The 20,933-nt window shown below is 39.6% G+C and overlaps 1 protein-coding gene across 2 annotated transcripts in view; it reads right to left on the reverse strand.

Annotated features, from left to right (window-relative positions):
- The window catches only part of cpne5b (copine Vb), a 110,617-nt gene that overhangs the window by 67,542 nt on the left and 22,142 nt on the right, over positions 1-20,933 (reverse strand). Inside the window, exons 2-7 of one of the 2 annotated variants that reach the window (XM_027144311.2) lie at positions 15,568-15,608; positions 14,406-14,452; positions 7,102-7,205; positions 6,426-6,465; positions 5,797-5,811; positions 5,564-5,640 (exon numbers count right to left, since the gene is read on the reverse strand). In XM_027144311.2, coding sequence (XP_027000112.1) covers positions 5,564-5,640; positions 5,797-5,811; positions 6,426-6,465; positions 7,102-7,205; positions 14,406-14,452; positions 15,568-15,608 — 324 coding nt within the window. The remainder of the gene's footprint in view (positions 1-5,563; positions 5,641-5,796; positions 5,812-6,425; positions 6,466-7,101; positions 7,206-14,405; positions 14,453-15,567; positions 15,609-20,933) is intronic. The other variant, XM_027144312.2, reaches the window with a different exon arrangement.

The raw sequence follows: 20,933 nt of genomic DNA on the forward strand, positions 1-20,933 counted from the left end.
ATTAACAGTGTGTGCCATTTTGTGCCAAAAAGCAGATAAGTTGAAAATCTTAGAAGGATTTGATAGCTATCTATTTAGACAGGAATACCAGTAAAGTGTATTTGTAATGTTTATAAAATATAATACGGGGATGTTAGTCAAGTAATTCCTCTGGCTTATTTCACTCTTTCTCCTGGTCCCCCCACCCCCAACCCACCCCCCCACTTGAGAGCTATACCAATCATCATAAGAAAATGATATATGTCCAGGGATGGAACAAATGAAGAGCAGACTGTCCAATAAACGTTGAGATGTTTTCTTCTGTGCTAAAACACACATCCATTAACTCCCATCAAAATGACATATTCAGATCCTGTTGTCTAACGAGTATTAATCTTTCATCCTATTAAAGCCTCATGTAGATGAATTTGAAATAAACAGCCAGAGACACACAGATTTCACTGGGTGTCTGTTAGCTGTGTCCGGGCTTCGAAGGAGATTTTCACTCAGGCTCCAACTGTCCGCCAAAACAGTTTGAGGTAAATGAACAAACAGCATGATACAGCAGTGAGATATTTGATATCATTTGATTTACTGATGAATAATATAGACATTGTACGATGGTAATGGTGAAATTTTCTTTGCGGTCTTTGCAGAGCAGTAAGGCATATTACGCATTCTGCATCACAGGAGAAAGGAGGAGAAGAGCTATCCACGACTACAGTCAGGCATCAGAGAAATTAGCCGAAAGAAATGTTTTTTTTTTTTAAACACATTTGTTTTAAAATATTCTTAGAATGCATTTGTACTGCAAATTTGCATTGGATTTAAAGTTGCTGCACTGCTTTATCTTTGTTCTCTTGCAATCGAAAGATCTGTCTGTCTAGCTCTGACATTTACATCAAATAAATGAAGGAATCAATAAGAAAAGCAAAATATGTTAACTATAAAAGTTCATTAGTCTTTCTGTTGATACAGTCTAACACCTCCACACTCTCAGAGCAGAACATGAAGCATGCGGTTCTGCTAAGTCTGATACAAGCCTGAAGTTTTCTGCTATATCCCATAGCATATAAGTGAGAAAACAATGAAAGTGCAGCAGTTTGTGCTCTCAGAGGGCTTGTGGTAGAAAACATTGAGCTTCGTGTTCATGCGCACTCTGTTTTCCCCCTAAATCTCTTTGATACACAACAAGACCGAGGATAATTTAGCCTGCTGTCAGTGTTGTTGGTCTCCGGAGTAAAAGGTTAGTACTGCACATTAATCAGAGACAAACACTGTAGCTACAAACATGTACAACAACTCACAAAAAACATACACAGAGATTCACTGAAATAATAATTATCTGTTGTATCTGTTTCTAATTTTGTATCTGTATAGTAGATAAAATATTTTTAAAAAAATAATAATAAAAAATTGTACCTCTATTTAACAATTTATCTCCAAAAATGCAATTCCAAGCACAGCACAACAGTTGAAAACAGAATAGATACAGATATAAAAGTTGGGCAAACAATGTATTAAAGAATATTTCATAATTAGAAGGGAAGATGCAAATATTTGAACTTTTTTTTAGCAAAAATCTAACTTTGTTTCAACATGACTAAAGATTTCATTGGTAATGAATATAAAGCGTCTGTATTCGATACTAAAGCTATTTGGTTTGCTTTGTATTTCACACTGAACATAATTAAAAATCAATACAACATCCCAGGCTGAAGATAGACTTGTAAAAGTCTTTCATTCATTGATCAGAAATATTTCAATAGAAAAAGTCTTGCCACGAGTGCATAGAAATCACAACGCTTACTTGAGCATGGAGAACATGGAGCCAGGGAGTAATTGGATCTCACAGAGCTCGTTTAATATATTTTCTCTTTCACGTCCATTGTTTTGTTTTTTGTTTTTTTTATCTTTCCTTACTCCAAATCTACAGAAAACAATGCTTTTCTGCAGGGCTACAGCTCTGACCTCTGTGCAGCTCTGTCTGCTGCTTGCTAGCCAAAATACACGATTTTGTCTTCATTTTAAGCAACTGCTTTGGATCAGGTTTGAATCGCTTCTCATTGGCATGGCTCTCACACTGGCTGTGTGGGGAAGCTGGACTGAGACCACCTTTCAGACCGCTTGTATTGATCCTTGCCAAGTGTGATAGCTGTGTTCTCACCTGGCTAAATGAAGCGCACCAACGGTGGAAAAAAAACCCATGCAGGTTGCATTCAAACAGATTAAAACCTTTTCTCTGAACCCTCTGAATCGTTTTACATGTATTGGGTTTTGTTATTGCTATGAATTGAAGTTTTTTGTTTTTAACATTATAGAGAAAGCTAACAATTTCCATCCTAACTCACTCATCACCGTCTCTGCATCATTAACTCTACAGTTCTGACACTGCTGTAGCTTTCTACTAATTTGGATAGCAGCATGCGCACACCGAGGTATGTCTTTTATTCTTGTAATTATTCAAATTGACACAGAATTTTGGATAATGGATTTTTACATTTATCCTTTCCATTTGAGACATTTTAGCTATATAGACACACCCTGTGTTCACATTTTAAAGGCTATTAAGCATCCAAAAGGGGGCAAAATGCAATAAATGTTATTAAGCATCCAAAAAAAAATACCTGATACATAATTTACAGAAATTTTCCAGAAGTTAATCTGCCAATGTTAATATAGCTTTTATAAATATAAATCCGAACAACAGCATATTATTCCAGGCAAGGACGATCAGGTGATTTCTCTCGACATGGGATGACAATCCGACAAAAATGAATAATGAAGCTTCCTCATCAAGTTTTATCAGTTCATCTGTTCATAATAATGTGGAAAGAATTTGAATAATTTATATGACAAGTTATGGTAATGATTCTATGGACAACATGTTGGTATTAGAAATGTAGATCTAATCCATTTCTATCTATCCATCCATTATCTCTACCACATCCATTTTCTGAGCATTCAAAGGGGACTCGAGTCACAATGCGGGAGACACCCTGGATGGGTTACCAGCCCATTCCAGGGCACAATCACACACACACACACACACACACACACACACACACACACACACACACACACACACACACACACACACACACACACACTCAGACTAATGTAGAGACGCCAATCAGCCTGCAACATGCCCTTGGACTAGGAGGAGAAAACTGTAAGGAAACTGGAAAAAATCCCTGAAGCTCAAGAAGAACATACAAATGCATGTCACAGACAGTGAGTGGAGGTAAGACTCAAACCTTAAGAAGTGTAGCATACCTGCTAAGCGCTAAGTTTCCCTGCACCCCAGTTGATTACTATTGATTACTTTCAGACTTTTTACTATATGACTTATGCTGCAAGGACATGGTATATTTTTCGCTTTCTCGAACTCCATTAGTAATTTATTTTCTTTCTATTAATTTTTGTGACTAATCATCAGACTCCTGAGTTCAGTAACGATGTTAGCAGGGCTTTCATTTCCACCTTATTAGGTTGAATCATCCTCACAGCATGTGACCCGTCATGTGATTAATATTTTATGTTCAATTTTACCGATGCGGTTATTTTTGCAAATATCACTACTTCATAAATAATATATGGATAATTCATTATGCAAAATGTTCTAAAAAGTACTAATATTACTTTAAATGACAGACATTACATTTACTGTACACGTCTCACTCCCTCTCCAACATGAGCTATGTGAAATATTATTATGTGAAATATTATTATGTGAAATATTATTATGTGAAAGAATATTGTTGGTCGTATGTATGAACATGATTATTACGGTAGATAAGGTATGTAGGTTCTTTGAACTGTATGGTGTGTTGTGTCAATTCAGCATTCATCTTCTCCAGGCAACACTTCTGCAGTTATTTTCATCATACAGGACCATAAAGGATGGTATGAATAATTTGTGGTCTTTGGCTCCAACAACACAAAGTAAGATATTTTTCAGGTTTCTCTGTGTAAAAGCATAAAACCATAAAAAGCATAGAAAAGCTTGACAACACAAACCTTTTTCTATGGTTGTTTCTATGGTAATGGAATCATCTGACCAGTGAGGTGTAGCTTCCTACTCCCTACACAAATGAACAATATAAGGCAAAACATACTGGCTTTTACACCCTACCTAATGTAGTCGGTGGTCTGCGGATTGATGTTTGGTTTTTCTCTGGTGGCTATTTCGGTTTCTAGAAGATAAAACCGACTAATGAGGCGTTTTATGATTGTTTGCTTTCTTTTTCATTATAGTTCACAAATATTCATCTTGGTGGAGGTCAAAGCCAAAGCTGAAGACATATTAGTAATTTATGATGTTATAGAATAAAGAGCTCACGTCTTTATGTCGATAAATTCACAATAAACCAGTCGTATCTGAATAGTCATCACTATAAGCATTTGATTGGTTTGACTGGCTTAGCTTTTTTAATTATGCATTTGCCAACAACGTGGCTGAGTTTTTATCATGAAACAGCACGAAATGTAGTGAGTTTGATGTTTCAAGCAATGTCTTTCTCTGTTACTCACGAAGTCTGCAAATCTTATTTAGAAAAGGCCACATTACAGTACATTCTCATGTCTGTGATGAGGACAGCTGCAGGTTTTAATAAAAAATAGGATGAGATGTAGACAATTGAACAGCGTCAGGATCATCCATTTATAGGAAATAGGGATGTCAGTCAGTACAGGCAACACGAATGAGGAAAGATTGTTCATGGGTGCTTTATGAGAAGACAGTGGTCAAAAGGGCAAGTCGGCTGCCCCATGGAAAAGCTGTAACTGACAAAATGCAACCTCAATAGTGTGGGCATATGACTGTGACTGAATGGAACGAGGCCTAGGGTTCAAAAGCCAAAACAGCAAGATTAGTGGCTTGTACTGTTGGCAAAGATGGCCTTTATATCAGCTATGAATAACCATAAATCTGTAACCATAGCAATCTAAGAAATAGATCCTCTAAGAAATTAGGATGATCTTTAGGATGAAAATGCACTAGGTAATGCAGTTACATTATGGAATGTAAGCAGTAAGCCTCCATATTTCGAGGGCACAAATGTAAATGAAAAATAAATTAAACAATAGCAACAGTGGTTTCGACCCAATAGGATTCGATTATAGTCAGTTGTAGGGAAAAAACATACATTCATTCATTTTCTACCGCTTATCCGAACTCTCGGGTCACGGGGAGCCTGTGCCTATCTCAGGCGTCATCGGGCATCAAGGCAGGATACACCCTGGACGGAGTGTCAACCCATCGCAGGGCACACACACACACTACGGACAATTTTCCAGAGATGCCAATCAACCTACCATGCATGTCTTTGGACCGGGGGAGGAAACCGGAGTACGGGGAGAACATGCAAACTCCACACACACAAGGCGGAGATGGGAATAGGGAAAAAACACTTAAATAGAAATCTGATCTTAATTTAACACCCAAAATGAATCATGAATGTATATCTGCAAAACCCTTCGTCACGTAAACCTCTATGTATTAAGCTACTACATTAGTGAATGTAGTAAAAAATCAGTCCAGGATCATTTCAGTCACTATAACTCTTGCTGTCATTGTACTCACCCGAGAGTTTTCTCCAATCGACTTGCTGGTGAGCCGACAATCTCGCCAAGGGTGCAAAACATCTGCCCAAGAAAATCCTGGAGAAGCATTGGGAGGGAGGGTGGAGAAACAGGAGAACAGGGTGGTGGGGATGAACATACAGTAGATGAGATACAGGGGTTAAAGAGATTCCCCATTGCCCCCACAGCTCTCTACTCTAACTACAGTAAGATACAAAAAGGCTTTAGACGTACGTTGAACTCTGAGGGCTTCCAGGAAGAAGTGCAGGCAGCCATGTTAACAATAGAGCACAGCATGTAACAGAAAACACAAGACACAAACAAAAACGGTGGCCACACCCAAGCCAGAAGACACCATTACTGTACAACTGATGAATATCAAATGAAGACAGAGGAAATGAGGTGCTGTAGGTGAAAGCTAGGCGATATCCAAACATGCATCCATCAAGATGGAAACAGAGGGATGTGGAGAGAAATATGCAAGTCAAAATGTATCCAAATATATGCTATGTTAATCTATGATGACTCTATTGAATACTTTTTGTTTCCACTAGTGTCTAAGCAAACATCTGCATCTGAAATATGCTGCTAATATAAGTGGTTATAAGTGGTTATAAGTCGCTTTAAATTTCTAGTAGGCTTGTGGATTCAAAAAGCATCAATAAGATGCACATGTGTGTATACTATATACCATATGCTTAAGGACTGTACAGGAAGTAGGTGTTTTAAATCCATAAATATTTATAAGAAATTATCATAAATGAAGTGCTCCGTTCCGTTCAACGATATATTTGGATACTGAGTGTTTATTTTGATTTGCATTTGAAAGGTTTTTTTTCCTGTCTCGGGTCGGTATTACTCACATGCTTTGAGAGGTCTGGACTTTTGGAGTCAACATCATATCTGAAAAAAAAAGTAAAAAAATAAAAATAAAAAAAAAAGCACAGTTTTAAATCATCACCTTGAAATTTGTGTATTGACTTCTCTCTATGTGAATAGTGTTTATCTTCTTTTTCATATGACTTTTCTGAAGAAGAATAATATTGAATATGAAAAGTATCACACAACATTAAGAATCATGACAGCTCAACTCAGATAGCTTTAAATATTTGAATGGATTACTTTCACCTCTGGGTTAATTGACAATTTGAACTGAGGACGATGTCTTTCTTCGTACACAAAGACATCTGGCAGTGGGCCATAAAATAGACCACTATCAGTTTATTAGAGATAGCCATAAGAGGAGCTTTTAGTGGGATTTCAAAGGCACTTTTAAGTCTTCTGAATGGACTCGGAATAAACATAGTTAGCCTTTATTATTCTTTATTAAATCTAGTCATTAAAAGCAGTGCGATGACACTTTGTAAACGTTTTAGTTTAAATAATTGAAATTTAAAGTAAGTGTATTAAAGTACATTTGAAGGTATTAACGTTTTTATTAAGTATTCAGACCCAATAACAGCTGACAAAAAGAGAAGAGAAGGAAAAGGTAGATTCACTAGACTAAGTGGATAAAACTGTACAAGAGGAACAACTCACAAGTCAAACCGAAGGTTCTGTTTCTCTTCAAAGAAGTAGTCAAGGATGAACTTCCTGACGAAGTCCGGATTTAACGTGTTGTCAATCACCTCGGTTCTGCCAAACTGGAGAATGAATTGATGGCAGGAGAGAGAGAGGGGGAGAGAGAGAGAGAGAGAGAGAGAGAGAGAGAGAGAGAGAGAGAGAGAGAGAGAGAGAGAGAGAGAGAGAGAGAGAGAGAGAGAGGGAGGGAGAGAGGAAGAGAGTGAGAGGGGGGGGAGAGGAAGAGAGGGGCGGGGAGAGAGAGAGAAGAGGGGGAGAGAGAGAGAGAGAGAGAGAGAGAGAGAGAGAGAGAGAGAGAGAGAGAGAGAGAGAGAGGCAGATGTAATGAGGGTTGAAGTGAAAATGGAGAAAACATGGATAAGGAAACACAAGAGTGAGATACAGGAGAGCAAAGTGCTAATCACAGGAAATGCTTTCTTTTCAACAATAACTAGACAGTATAAGCTCTTTTTTTTTGTCTCACACTCCCAATCTCCCTCTCACTATTCCTTTTTTTACGAGACACTAAAGCTTGATTTGCTGGAGCAAGATTGGCCAGAGGCAGATCACAGCCCGTGTGTGCCAGGGCTAATTACAGCTATGGGCCCACTTATCGAGCTCAAGAGCACAGGAGATTGGTGACAATTACACCTGCTTAATTAGGGGCTCTTTCAGCCAATACTGCCCCTAAATTTCAGCAGAAAGCAGCATGAAACACGCTACTCCATTATTTTGCTACACTTGTCTTAGCAAACCAGACAAAATAATTGGAATGAGCCCCTCCCTCAAAGATTACCACTGAACTCATTGAAGGTACTTAAATCTGATTACTGATACTGCATACATCGCTTTAGACACTGTCACTTGCAGGGTTTGTTTTCTTGAGTTTATTAGCATAGTGTGAGACAAATACCTCTTGATTAAACAGAAATAAAAACCCCATCTTAGACCCTGCCAGTGGAAAATCGGTTTGAATGTACGCTCATTTACATTTAATCTGATTACGAAGCTTAAATGAAATGACGTACATGAGCGGGAAAGTGTCTTCAGGTCAGCATGTTAGACAGCTCTTAAAGGCAACCTGAAATTAAAACTGGACAGCTTCGTATTGTGAGGTGTTCAGGTCTTTGGTCAGACAGAGCGTGATTTATTTATACTTCAAAATTCTCTGTTGCTTGTAATCTTCCACTAAAGTGCATCAAAATGTCTGTGTAGAATAGAATAGCAGATGGGGAAAAAGTCTATAATAACCAATCATTTCACGAAATGCTTCACTTCCCCTTCAGCTAGACCAGAAACACAGAGATGCTTGCACGGGTGAGCACAGATTGTTTTCTTCCATACTGATTTCTTTCAGACACAAACACATTCTTATTCGGGGTTTTTTTTTTCTACCAGAACCAAAACATGCATCTACATGATTAATTATTCTTATGACCATCAAAGAAGTCTAGTGAACCAAAAGTATGCGGACATCTGACATTGACAAACATATGTGGTTCTTCCCCAAACCGTTGCCTCAAAGAATAGAACGGGGCACAGAAGCCTTTATTATCGCCACATATACATTACAGCACAGTGGAATTCTTTTCTTCACATACCCCAACTAAGGAGGTTGGGGTCAGAGTGCAGGGGTAGGGAGGGTTGAGGACCTTGCTCAAGGGCCCAGCAGTGGCAGCTTGGCTGTGCTGGGATTTGAACCCCGATCCTCCGATCAACAACCCAGAGCCTTAACCAGTTGTAAAACAATTGTATAAGACATCTTTGTATTCTGTTAAATAAAGGCCATTAAGGCACAAATCTGTTTCGGTATGACAATGTCTCTGTGCAGAAAGTGAGATTTATTGTCATGGATTTTCAAGGTTGGAGTGGAAGAACCAGAGTGACATTGAGCAGAGAGCCATGACCTCAACCCCAATGAACACCTTCTGGATAAACTGAACATAGACCCCAGACCCCAACAAGCACATATGGGTGTGATTGCTCAGGCTTCCACATACTTCTTTCAATATTGTGGAGAAAACAGCAGAGCAAACAATACACCAAAATGTATCCTGTCTAACAGAACACTAGCATCTCGATCTAACTCTATACTTAGATCTGACTCCATGAATGTTTTCACTTTTTTTTTAATGCTGATAGATAGAATCTGCCTGTTGATTCCCTTGGAGTTATTATGTCAAAATAACGACACCATATCTTGAAATAACAAGTTCTTATGTCAATAATGAGATAAGCTTCTTGAGTTGACGTGACTGAAATGATTAGTTGTTAAGTCAAAATATCCATGTAGAATTTCAAAAGACCAACAAGCAGCTCGAGGCTTCCATTAGTAAATTGGATTAAACTGAAAATTTCTTGGCTCTACATTACTTTGAACCGTTTAGTCAGCTGTTGTGAAGCTCAAAAATAATTCAGCCCAGAAAGTGTTTTCGATCAAGATAAATCTTTCACTTTACTCAAGTGTTATGTCAATATGACATGTTATTATGCCTATAAATATGCCTTAGATGTAAATACTGTATACTTACGTATTAAGTCATGTCTAACACATTACCAAATACCAAATAATTCATTATATGGGCCAATTTTCCTTTCCAGTCCATTGGTATGCATTTCTCTGAACACCTTTAACACCTTTTCACAGAACCTCTTTACCCCTCTAACAATGAACTGTTCATGGGTATAGTTATACTTAATCAATTGTATTGATGCACTTTAATAACAATTCAACCTTCAGTGTTTTTTGCATTATTTCTGTGTGTTTTCTATGACTATGAATAAGCAGCATAAATGTTTCCTTTAAGAATAATCATGCAATTTCTATTAAATAATCAAATTCACGCAATTATATGTGGCCTCTCTGCCGCTTTTTGAAGAAGAAAAAAAACGGATTAGAGAATAAACAGTATCGCTGTGTTAAAAACCACACCGTGTAGAACATGACGCTCGCTCTCTAAGCTAAAACCTGCTCTATATTAAGCCAGCCTTTATTATTCTGTAATTATTGGTGCTGGCTTGTAATTGCATCTTCTAATTACTCATACAAATGTACAGACCTGGAGAAATAAAGGAGCAGGACAGAAAGTACCAGTGCAAGTCAGCTAAAGAGTGGTTTCTAAACTGAGATGAGAAGCATTGAAGGTGTTTGTGCTGATATGGAATGCCTACGTTTCATCACATTTTAGTGAAGCTCTGCCTTTATATCTGCAAATAGGAACAGAACGGTGTGTGTGTGTATAGAGAAATTAAAATTCAGTGCAATGTCGAACAAGAGGATTTCAGCTATCCGAGCTCCACAGCAGCAGACGGAGACAAAGGTAAGAGAGTGAATTAAGAGTTGATTAGGTGCCCACACACTGTGGACTAATCTAATGAGAATCGGACGCGAAGCTGCTTGTCTGAGATCGCCGCTACACAAACAAATCTTTTCGCCAGGAGAGCCAAGCCAAGACAGTACCTACTCTGTGTGTCCAACAAACCCACATAAGCCAGAACACAAGGCATATGGGCTGGAAGCAATGTTTCTGCTCCGGAGGACACATGAGGTTTGTGAGCATCAACAAGCTGTCCATTAGAATCAAATTCCAAAGAAGCAGAATGACTGTAGTGCTATGAATTTCTGTTTATTTAATAAGTTTTTGCTCATTACGAGGCAAGCGAGGCTAAAATATTTATATATCCTTATATATAACTTATTTAAATATAAGGCATGTATAACGTGGAATAAGATTAATTCCATTTAATCATGCACTTTTAAACGTGCCATGTAGAAAGTTAGAAAATTTAAGGACACAGGCAGCTTATTCCCCTTCCATCAAATGATTTATTTTTTTTTTTAATCTGTTGTTCTCACAGTTTCATCCTTAAACTGGCTCAGCAGAGCTATATACTGTATGAAACAGCTGAGCGATAAAAAGTAATAAACATGCTGTAATTTTATCTTTGGGATTCTTCTATACTTATAAATAGCATTAGATTAATCGGAGTCACACTTAAAATGATATTTTGGAAAAGTCTCCCCTTTTTCTTCCTGAAGGTTATTTTGGTTCTTTAATGTATTACTGACACAATAGACAGGTTTATATTTAAACTATTTGCCATATATTTGGGCTCCTGGAAACTTTGTTAGAGGCAGACTGATAAAAACAGACTTTGCATCCGTGTCAGTTTTAATCAGCTGCACTGTAGCTATGGAAGAAATAAAAAACATGGGGCGTGCATTACTAATCAGATTATATCCCAGTAACAGAACATCCCAAAGTGTTTTACAGACGCGTTGTCTTTTAATATTATTAAGAATAAACGAAATGTATTTGATGTGAATTATAGCTGATCTACTGAATAATCAGAAGCAAGAAATCAACAGCACTGTGGTTTAAGACTACAACAACCTCTAGGGATTTAATTTGAACCGAGTATCAAATAGTATCAAGTATAACAGTATTAAATGTTTTCTCAATGTGATATTCAAATACTATGTAAGTTATATACTATTTGTGTATTACCTCACTGAAATGTCACTGTAGTTACTGAAGCTACAGAATAATTAGATAAGATTTAAGGTAAATGACTTAATCTGAAAATATAAATGAATAGTAAATTGTGAATATTTAAATAGTAAAAATGTCCACTGTATTGTTTTCTTTCCTTCGATTATTTTTCTAAAGTCAGATTCAGACGTTTGAAACTGTAGGCTAAACAAACTAAACCAGCGGAAGCAGCCTAACTTTGGCACCTGACAAGACAATACTGAATCTGCTGAACTGTTCTAACATGTAGCTGTCTGCACTTTACACCTTGCTAGACTGTTCTAACACGAGTTTGATCTGCTGCTCAGGAATTGCGCTGGCAGTCGGCAGAGTCACGTGGAAGACTTCAAAATAAATGCTCTGTATCGTTAAAGAAAAAGAATGGAAAAGGTCAAGATCGTGAGATCAACAGTTAATGTCAGCTAATTTGCATATCGCACTGGAAGTGGCCAGTAATAGCACTGATCACCTCTTGCTTTTGTGTGTGTGTGTGTTTGTGTTTGTTTGTGTATGTATGTGTGTGTGTGTATGTGTGTGTGTGTTTGTGTATGTGTGTGTGTGTGTGTTTGTGTGTGTATGTGTGTGTGTGTTTGTGTTTGTGTGTGTTTGTGTATGTGTGTGTGTGTGTGTGTTTGTGTTTGTGTGTGTGTGTGTGTTTGTGTATGTGTGTGTGTGTGTTTGTGTATGTGTGTGTGTGTTTGTGTATGTATGTGTGTGTGTGTGTTTGTGTTTGTGTGTGTTTGTGTATATGTGTGTGTGTGTTTGTGTGTGTGTGTGTGTGTGTGTGTGTGTGTGTGTGTGTGTGTGTGTGTGTGTGTTTGTGTTTGTGTGTGTTTGTGTGAGCAACTGAACCACACTGAAAAAAACAAAAACAATGCAGGATATTTCATGCAAAACCGACATATCTATCATTTTCTTGAAAATAATGTTCTGCTGAACATTTTAACTTAAATCTCTAGAAATTTGTGTTATTCTTTAAGCTACAATGAGCAACAGTGGAAATGATGACAAACAGCTCATTAAGTCAACAGTTTTCCACTGCGATGGCTTCACTTCCTTAATGACATTCCTCTCCTCTAAGTCACATTGAATATCATAATAAACAGGACAGCTAAATCTCAATCTCTCTCTCTCTCTCTCTCTCTCTCTCTCTCTCTCTCACACACACACACACACACACACACACACACACACACACATGAATGTCCTGCAGGTGAACAAGCCTGCCTCGTTGCAGCAGCTACAGCTTTTTTGAAGAAACCCAGAACACAGGGGCCTGTCATGTCAGATCACGACAAGAAACACTGAAGCGTCTGCTATTGTATCTTTAGCACAGCCTTCTGCGCTCGCTGTACTGTAAAAATATACTTCTGCTCTGTCCTTTATAGACGTTTGACTACAAAATGTATGATCCTACAGTGTCACTATCAACATTAACACTAAATATAATTCCAGTATTCTGGGTTAAATTGGGAAGCTGTCTAAAGTCTCCATACGTAGCCTCCCCAGATAGAAAAAATCTCATGTTAGCATTAAAAAAGATGTTCATTCTCGGGTTGGATGAATACTACATTTAATAGCTAGACCACTAAGCAAGTTTAACCTCTAGTGTGCTGTCTAGTACCATGTACATTACATTGGTTTGCTGGTCTGGAAACCTGACTAGACTGAAAACAAGGAGGTGGTCTAGTTAGCTCAAAGCACCTTTAAGTGTATTATGTTTAAGCATACTGTACATACAAACCACAGGAAAACTTTGTTTCACCAATAAACAAATAACTAAAAGTCACATAGGGGTCTAAGTTCTAGGTTCATGGTACTTCTTTAGGATCCACGCAGTTAGTGAAAAGAATGTTAGTACTTAAGGATGTAAACGTTAATGTATAGTTTTGTTACTTAGCAACAGCGTATAAGTTGCATAAGTATAAAGTTGCTCCTTTTAGCCCTGAGAATGGAGGTGGAAGTGTTGGGAAGCTGATAAAAATATTTGCATTCATGGAGCTGATATCACTGAGGTGAATGAAAAAAAAACTGGGAAGTGAATTTCAGTATTTTGGAAGGTGGCATTTCTTTTTGTAATTATTCTGTACGTTATTATTCAAGCTGCTGAGCTGGTGCAGAATGGTGTGGTGCAGCTATTCAGACATGCTACAATGTGATCTAAAACACTGATACAGGATAGATCATTTCTTATAGAGTGCAGGGGTAACTAAGGGACTGGCAGCGTCGGGGCCACAAACATTAAATCTTATCATTTAAGGAAAAGAACTGAATGAAGGAAGATGTAATATAATATAAAATGCAATATTCAGAACAGTTAAGATTTATCATCGGCATGCAGGCATGCAATCAAATCTGGAAGAAGGCTGACACCAAAAGACTCGTCCATACAACAACGGAATGAGGAGGGAAAAGTTCTCTGTTTTAGAAGCAGTAAATAATGCCTGAGAAGAAGCGGTGAAAGTGAGAGTATAACACTTGTTAGTGGAGAAAGATTTCAGAGAGCTTTGACAGTACAGAGGATTGGAGGGAGTACACACACACACACACACACACACACACACACACACACACACTCGACCACATGCAGTGACAGAGGCTCTGACTCTGGACACTAGCTCAGATGTACAGAGCCTTCAGCCCTTCAGAGACAAGTTTCATAATTGAAAGTAGGCTTGTGGGTGTATGGGTAAGGAAAAGGTTTTATAAAGATGTAGTTATTTCACTTTATACGTGTTTATATATATTTACCTCTCTCCACTGCTTGGTCTCGACTCCTTGTGTATACAGGACGCACACTAAGGCAAGAGAGAATGATTATTAATGTCATAATTAAGGATAACATACAAACATCTGTAGAAATTTCTCTAGACTCCCTCTCTCTCTCTCTCTCTCTCTCTCTCTCACACACACACACTCTCTCTATCTCTCTTACTCACACACACACACACTTCTGAAGCATCTGTGTGGTGTAATATCAGACACTGACAGGCTGCTGAGTGCCGACGGCCCACGCCAGTCTCTCCCTGAGCAAAAACACTGTTCGGTGTTAAGTTCCTCATAGTTTCGATTTTTCATAGTTGGTTAAAAACTGGCTTAATAATGATATCCTTAATAATCTAGTAATTTGATGATTTGGAATATCAGACATACCAAATGGTGAAATAGTAGATATAATTCAAATGAGTTGAAAGATGGGACATATTTGCCAGATCAATTGTGCAATTCAATCAGACGTCACTTTTTTCCTTGCCTACAGCACTGCATGACTAAAAAAACATAACTGTTCTGACTCTAGTTTTTACAAAAAGCAATTCAGAAACAATTCTAAAAATACATGCAAACAAGTTCACCGACGATATGTGAAAGGTCATGCTACTTTTGATTTACTACAAAGCTGCTGAGGTGACATGGTGGCTAGTTTTATACTAATGAATTGCTACTGGTTTGTACCAAATCTATGAGTTATGAATTTCTATCTCTATTTCATAACCACAAAGTACTCAAGCACTTAACTCACTCAGTCATGGTCTTTTAAAGAAAGTCAACTCATTTCAAATCGAACGTACTATTAGCCCTTCATAATTAATTCAATTTTGCAGCCTCAAAATGTTCACTTCAGGCTTCGATATTAATCCAGGGTCACACTTAATAAATAAATATTAACCACCACGTCACCTCAGCGTCTTCATTATAAACACTATATTATTCATAGGTGTTACTGAATATTGTGCTGTAAGATAAATAACAGAGAACAGACTCGTTAACCATGACTTTAGAGAAAATGTGTCAAAAATTTCAACATGAAACTACAACGCAATGAAAGAGAGATATATACAAGTCCACATGTCATAAATGTGGGCTTCCATAAAAGTCCAAAAATATAAAAAATAAAGCACAAAGGAGGACTCACTTGGGTCTGATTTGGAGAATGTGTCTTTGTCTAGAAGATTCCTGTAGGGAGGAAATAAAGAGAAAACATTGTTATGATATGACAATGAAATATGAGCCTTTGCTTGTATTTGACATTTGAGAGATTATTGAATTGAGTCTGTTGACAAATAACAGCTTTATTGCAGAGCTCTGCAGATAGTGATTAAGTGTCGGAGAACTCGGCACGTTTGAACACTGGTGCAATTCCTAATGTAATATGCAAATAACATTTAAAATTCATTTTAAGTATTATGACTTCAGCAGGCAGTGGGTTATCATGTCATTTGCAAAGAACATGTAGGCATGTGTAATTGTGAAGAAGTATAAATTATTACACAACACTAGAAACATGAGTCAGTTTAAAAAAGGGGATCATGTAGTTCTATAACAACTCATGTAGGTTTTGTTTTTTTATTAAAAATCTTTATATCTATTTAAAATCTGAGCGGAAAAATCGTGTCTGCATATATTTGATTAAAAAAATAAATAAATTCACTTTAAATTCATAAAAATTGCAATAATTATACAAAATTGTTACGATTTTCCAGAGCATGAAGTATTGTGAATTTTATATATATATATATATATATATATATATATATATATATATATATATATATATATATATATATATATATATATATATTGTGACCCTTTCATTATAATAATACTACAGTGAAAACATTAACAATAGACTCATTATGCAAGTGGTTAAAAGTTATGAGAACGTCGTTGCTAAGCAACTGGAAAAGATGGACAGAAAAAAGAGAATATTTCATAACTAAGGCTAACGATTTGGCCGGCGAATATGTAGCAGTTAAGTCTTGTAAAGACAAAATGACTGTGGAAATGAGGCAAAGCTATCAGGAATAATAGCGTTTTTCAATGGTGTGTTGTTAAATTACTAAGAAATGACTCCCTGTGGTTAAAAGTATTCTGTAATTACACTTAGCGTCAACTAATAACCATGGGCTCTGCTATTCTGAGAAACAGCAAAACACAAATTGGAGCAATCAGAAAGTTTATTAGAAGATCCCATATGATTGTTCTAATGAAGTTGGTAAACACAGTCCCTGCAATTAAACACAAGAAAATAAGTAGTAGTATATATGTGATGGTACGGTATTTAATGACACTCAGTTTCTGTCCCTGAATTCTGCTTCTTCAACCTCAGATACATTAAAGTCAAAGTCTCACTAATTTAGTCACCATCTTCTGGCCTTATCATATGCTATCTTATGCTTCCTTTGGGGCAAACTGCTGCAACATCAGAAACATAAACTCAGTAAAAAGCGCTATCCACCAACTTCTACATGCAGGTGCTCACAGACGTTCATGTGTCGCTAGCGTTGCTGTGATTAATTTAACGCCTGACCTCCCTGGAGCCATTTTTTCGGACCATCATATGGGATTCTAACACGTGATCTCCTGGTAATAAAACTTTCTTACTTTTTTACTATTTTTCATCCTTCTCACTCAGTTAGTATTTTTGTTTGTACCTGCACATGACATCTTTTAACAAATAGCTTCATTTCCCAGAACATACAACCACCTAAAAATGCTTATGTAAAGTAAAAGGTTCCAGCTTGTACTTGTAAGTTTGCTCTTCCTGTTTAGAACTGATATTCTGCTCAATGTGAATAAAACATTCATAACATGTTCCAGCCTTAACAGAAACATTTTCATTAAATTCCTAAGAAAAGCCGATTTCGGTGTTTATATTGAACTTCTTGACGGAGTTGAAATAAATGATCACTACAGAGATGATGACTTAAAAATGGTCTTTCATAACTGTGTTTAATAATCCTACCGTAATGATGTAATGTCAGATAAAGACACTAGTTATTTTAAAAAGGCAATACAGACGTACAGAATGATGAATAACGAGTCACATGATTAAGAAAAGAAAATCCGTCGGAAAGTTGCCAGTACACAGAGAGCCAAGTTTAGTGCTTTATATACTGTCCTAATCCTAATATTGATTTTCAGCCCAGGCTTTTCGCTCCTGCTGGTGTGCATGAGGGAACCTGAGAGCTCTGTTTTGCCCCGAGCTACAGAACTGTCACGGTATCCCAACATCTAAATAAGAGGTGACATATCTATTATAGTTGCACAGTCGCTCACCTACTCACAATCACGAGCTGAATATCAAGTCATCAGAAGCATTCACAAGCATTGGATGTCAGTAACAAAGCACCTGTGATTACCTGTTTGTCTTTCCTGTAACATCTTCCCTTAAAGCCTTTGGCACACAAATCATCTGCGTTCTCTAATCACACATTTTTATTCCCATGGCAATAATTATGACGTTGGCCTGAGAACCAAAATTACAGGGAACGGTGGTGACAGGGAAATTTGTGCAGAAAGGGCAACAGATTTATCTAGAATTCTGCCATTGTCTCACATGAAAATGTCCATTTGAAGCGTCTCTGAAATTAACTCTCATTCTTGACCTTTTTCAAGCAACCCACAGACTGATATCATCAGTCTTTACTGGTATTCCCTCACAGAACAGTCTGAAGTATGATGAAACCAGTATGTATGAACCAGTAACATCTGACTCTTAGAAATAACATTTAACATTTTAAACATGCAAGGCCGGAAAAATTGTTCGCAATTTTTAATAGAAAATACAAATTCCCACCAGGATTGCCAGGTTTTGCTAAACTTACTATGTTACTATCTATGATTATTTTTTTGTTATGATGTAAGTTATAAGAATGTGGCGGGTGCATCATGGGAGTTAGAAATCTATATCTGATCTGTGTCTGTTAGGAGCTCTAAATATATCTTTCTGGTAAACCATCCATCCATTTTCTACCGCTTATCCGGGGCGGGGTAGACTTCCAGATAGCCAGACTTCCCTCTCCCCAGACACTTCCTCCAGCTCTTCCGGGGGAATACCGAGGCGTTCCCAGGCCAGCCGAGAGACATAGTCCCTCCAGCGTGTCCTAGGTCTTCCCCGGGGCCTCCTCCCGGTTGGACATGCCCGGAACACCTCCCCAAGGAGGCGTCCAGGAGGCATCCGAAACAGATGCCCGAGCCACCTCAGCTGACCCCTCTCAATGTGGAGGAGCAGCGGCTCTACTCTGAGCTCCTTCCGAGTGACTGAGCTCCTCACCCTATCTCTAACGGTGCGCCCAGCCACCCTGCGGAGGAAACTCATTTCGGCCGCCTGTATCCGGGATCTTGTCCTTTCGGTCATGACCCAAAGCTCATGGCCATAGGTGAGGGTAGGAACGTAGATCGACTGGTAAATAGAGAGCTTCGCCTTGCGGCTCAGTTCTTTCTTCACCACAACAGATCGGTATATCGACCGCATCACTGCAGAAGATACACCGATCCGCCTGTCGATCTCCCGCTCCATCCTTCCCTCACTCGTGTACAGGACCCCAAGATACTTAAACTCCTCCACTTGAGGCAGGAACTCTCCACCAACCTGAAGGGGGCAAGCCACCCTTTTTAGGCTGAGAACCATGGCCTCGGACTTGGAGGTGCTGATTCTCATCCCCGCCGCTTCACACTGCAAACCGTCCCAGTGCATGCTGAAGGTCCTGATTTGAAGAAGCCAACAGGACAACATCATCTGCAAAAAGCAGAGACGAAATCCTGTGGTCCCCAAACCTGACTCCCTCCAGCCCCCGACTGCACCTAGAAATCCTGTCCATATAAATAATGAACAGCACCGGTGACAAAGGGCAGCCCTGCCAGAGTCCAACATGCACCGGGAACAAGTCTGACTTACACCCGACAATGCGAACCAAACTCCTGCTCCGGTCATATAGGGACCGGACAGCCCTTAACAGAGGGCCCCGGACCCCATACTCCCAGAGCACCCCCCACAGGTCATCACGAGGGACACAGTCAAATGCCTTCTCCAGATCCACAAAACACATGTGGACTGATTGGGCAAACTCCCATGAACCCTCCAGCAACCTGGTGAGGGTATAGAGATGGTCCAGTGTTCCACGACCAGGACGAAACCCGCACTGTTCCTCCTGAATCCAAGGTTCGACTATCGGCCGAATTCTCCTCTCCAGTACCCTGGCATAGACTTTTCCGGGGAGGCTGAGGAGTGTGATACCCCTATAGTTGGAACACAGCCTCCGGTCCCCCTTCTTAAACAGAGGGACCACCACCCCAGTCTGCCAGTCCAGAGGCACTGTCCCCAACCGCCACGCGATGTTGCAGAGGCGTGTCAGCCAAGACAGCCCCACAACATCCAGAGACTTAAGGTACTCAGGGCGGATCTCATCCACCCCCGGTGCCTTGCCACTGAGGAGCTTCTCAACTACCTCAGTGACCTCAGCTTGGGGGATCGACGAGTCCACAACCGAGCCCTCCGCCTCTGCTTCCTCAATGGAAGACATGTTGGTGGGGTTGAGGAGATCCTCCTCCTGAGACGCCAGACGGTTTGCCAGAATTTCTTTGAGGCCAACCGATAGTCCTTCTCCATGGCCTCACCGAACTCCTCCCAGACCCGAGTTTTTGCCTCTGCAACCACCCGGGCTGAAGCTCGCTTGGCCCACCGGTAACTATCAGCTGCCTCCGGAGTCCCCCGAGCCAACCAGGCTCGATAGGACTCCTTCTTCAGCTTGACGGCATCCCTTACTTCCGGGGTCCACCACCGGGTTCGGGGATTGCCGCCACGACTGGCACCGGAGACCTTACGGCCACAGCTCCGTGCGGCTGCATCAACAATGGAGGTGGAGAACATGGTCCACTCGGACTCAATGTCTCCAACCTCCCTCGGGATCTGGCTGAAGCTCTGCCGGAGGTGAGAGTTGAAGATCTCTCTGACAGGAGACTCTGCCAAACGTTCCCAACGGACCCTCACAGTACGTTTGGGTCTGCCAAGTCTGTCCAACTTCCTCCCCTGCCATCGGACCCAACTCACCACCAGGTGGTGATCAGTTGACAGCTCCGCCCCTCTCTTTACCCGAGTGTCCAAGACATACGGCCGGAGGTCAGATGAAACAACCACAAAGTCGATCATCACCTTCCGACCTAGGGTGTCCTGGTGCCATGTGTACTGATGGACACCCTTATGCTTGAACATGGTGTTTGTTATGGACAAACTGTGACTAGCACAGAAGTCCAATAACAGAACACCACTCGGGTTCAGTTCGGGGGGGCCGTTCCTCCCAATCACGCCCCTCCAGGTGTCACTGTCGCTGCCCATGTGAGCATTGAAGTCCCCCAGTAGAACGACGGAGTCCCCAGTCGGGGCACTTTCTAGCACCCCTCCCAGAGACGCCAAGAAGGTCGGGTACTCTACACTGCCATTTGGCCCATAAGCACAAATAACAGTGAGAGACCTCTCCCCGACCCGAAGGTGCAGGGAAA

This window comes from Tachysurus fulvidraco, chromosome 2 (assembly GCF_022655615.1).
Source record: "Tachysurus fulvidraco isolate hzauxx_2018 chromosome 2, HZAU_PFXX_2.0, whole genome shotgun sequence".
NCBI classification, from domain to species: domain Eukaryota; kingdom Metazoa; phylum Chordata; class Actinopteri; order Siluriformes; family Bagridae; genus Tachysurus; species Tachysurus fulvidraco.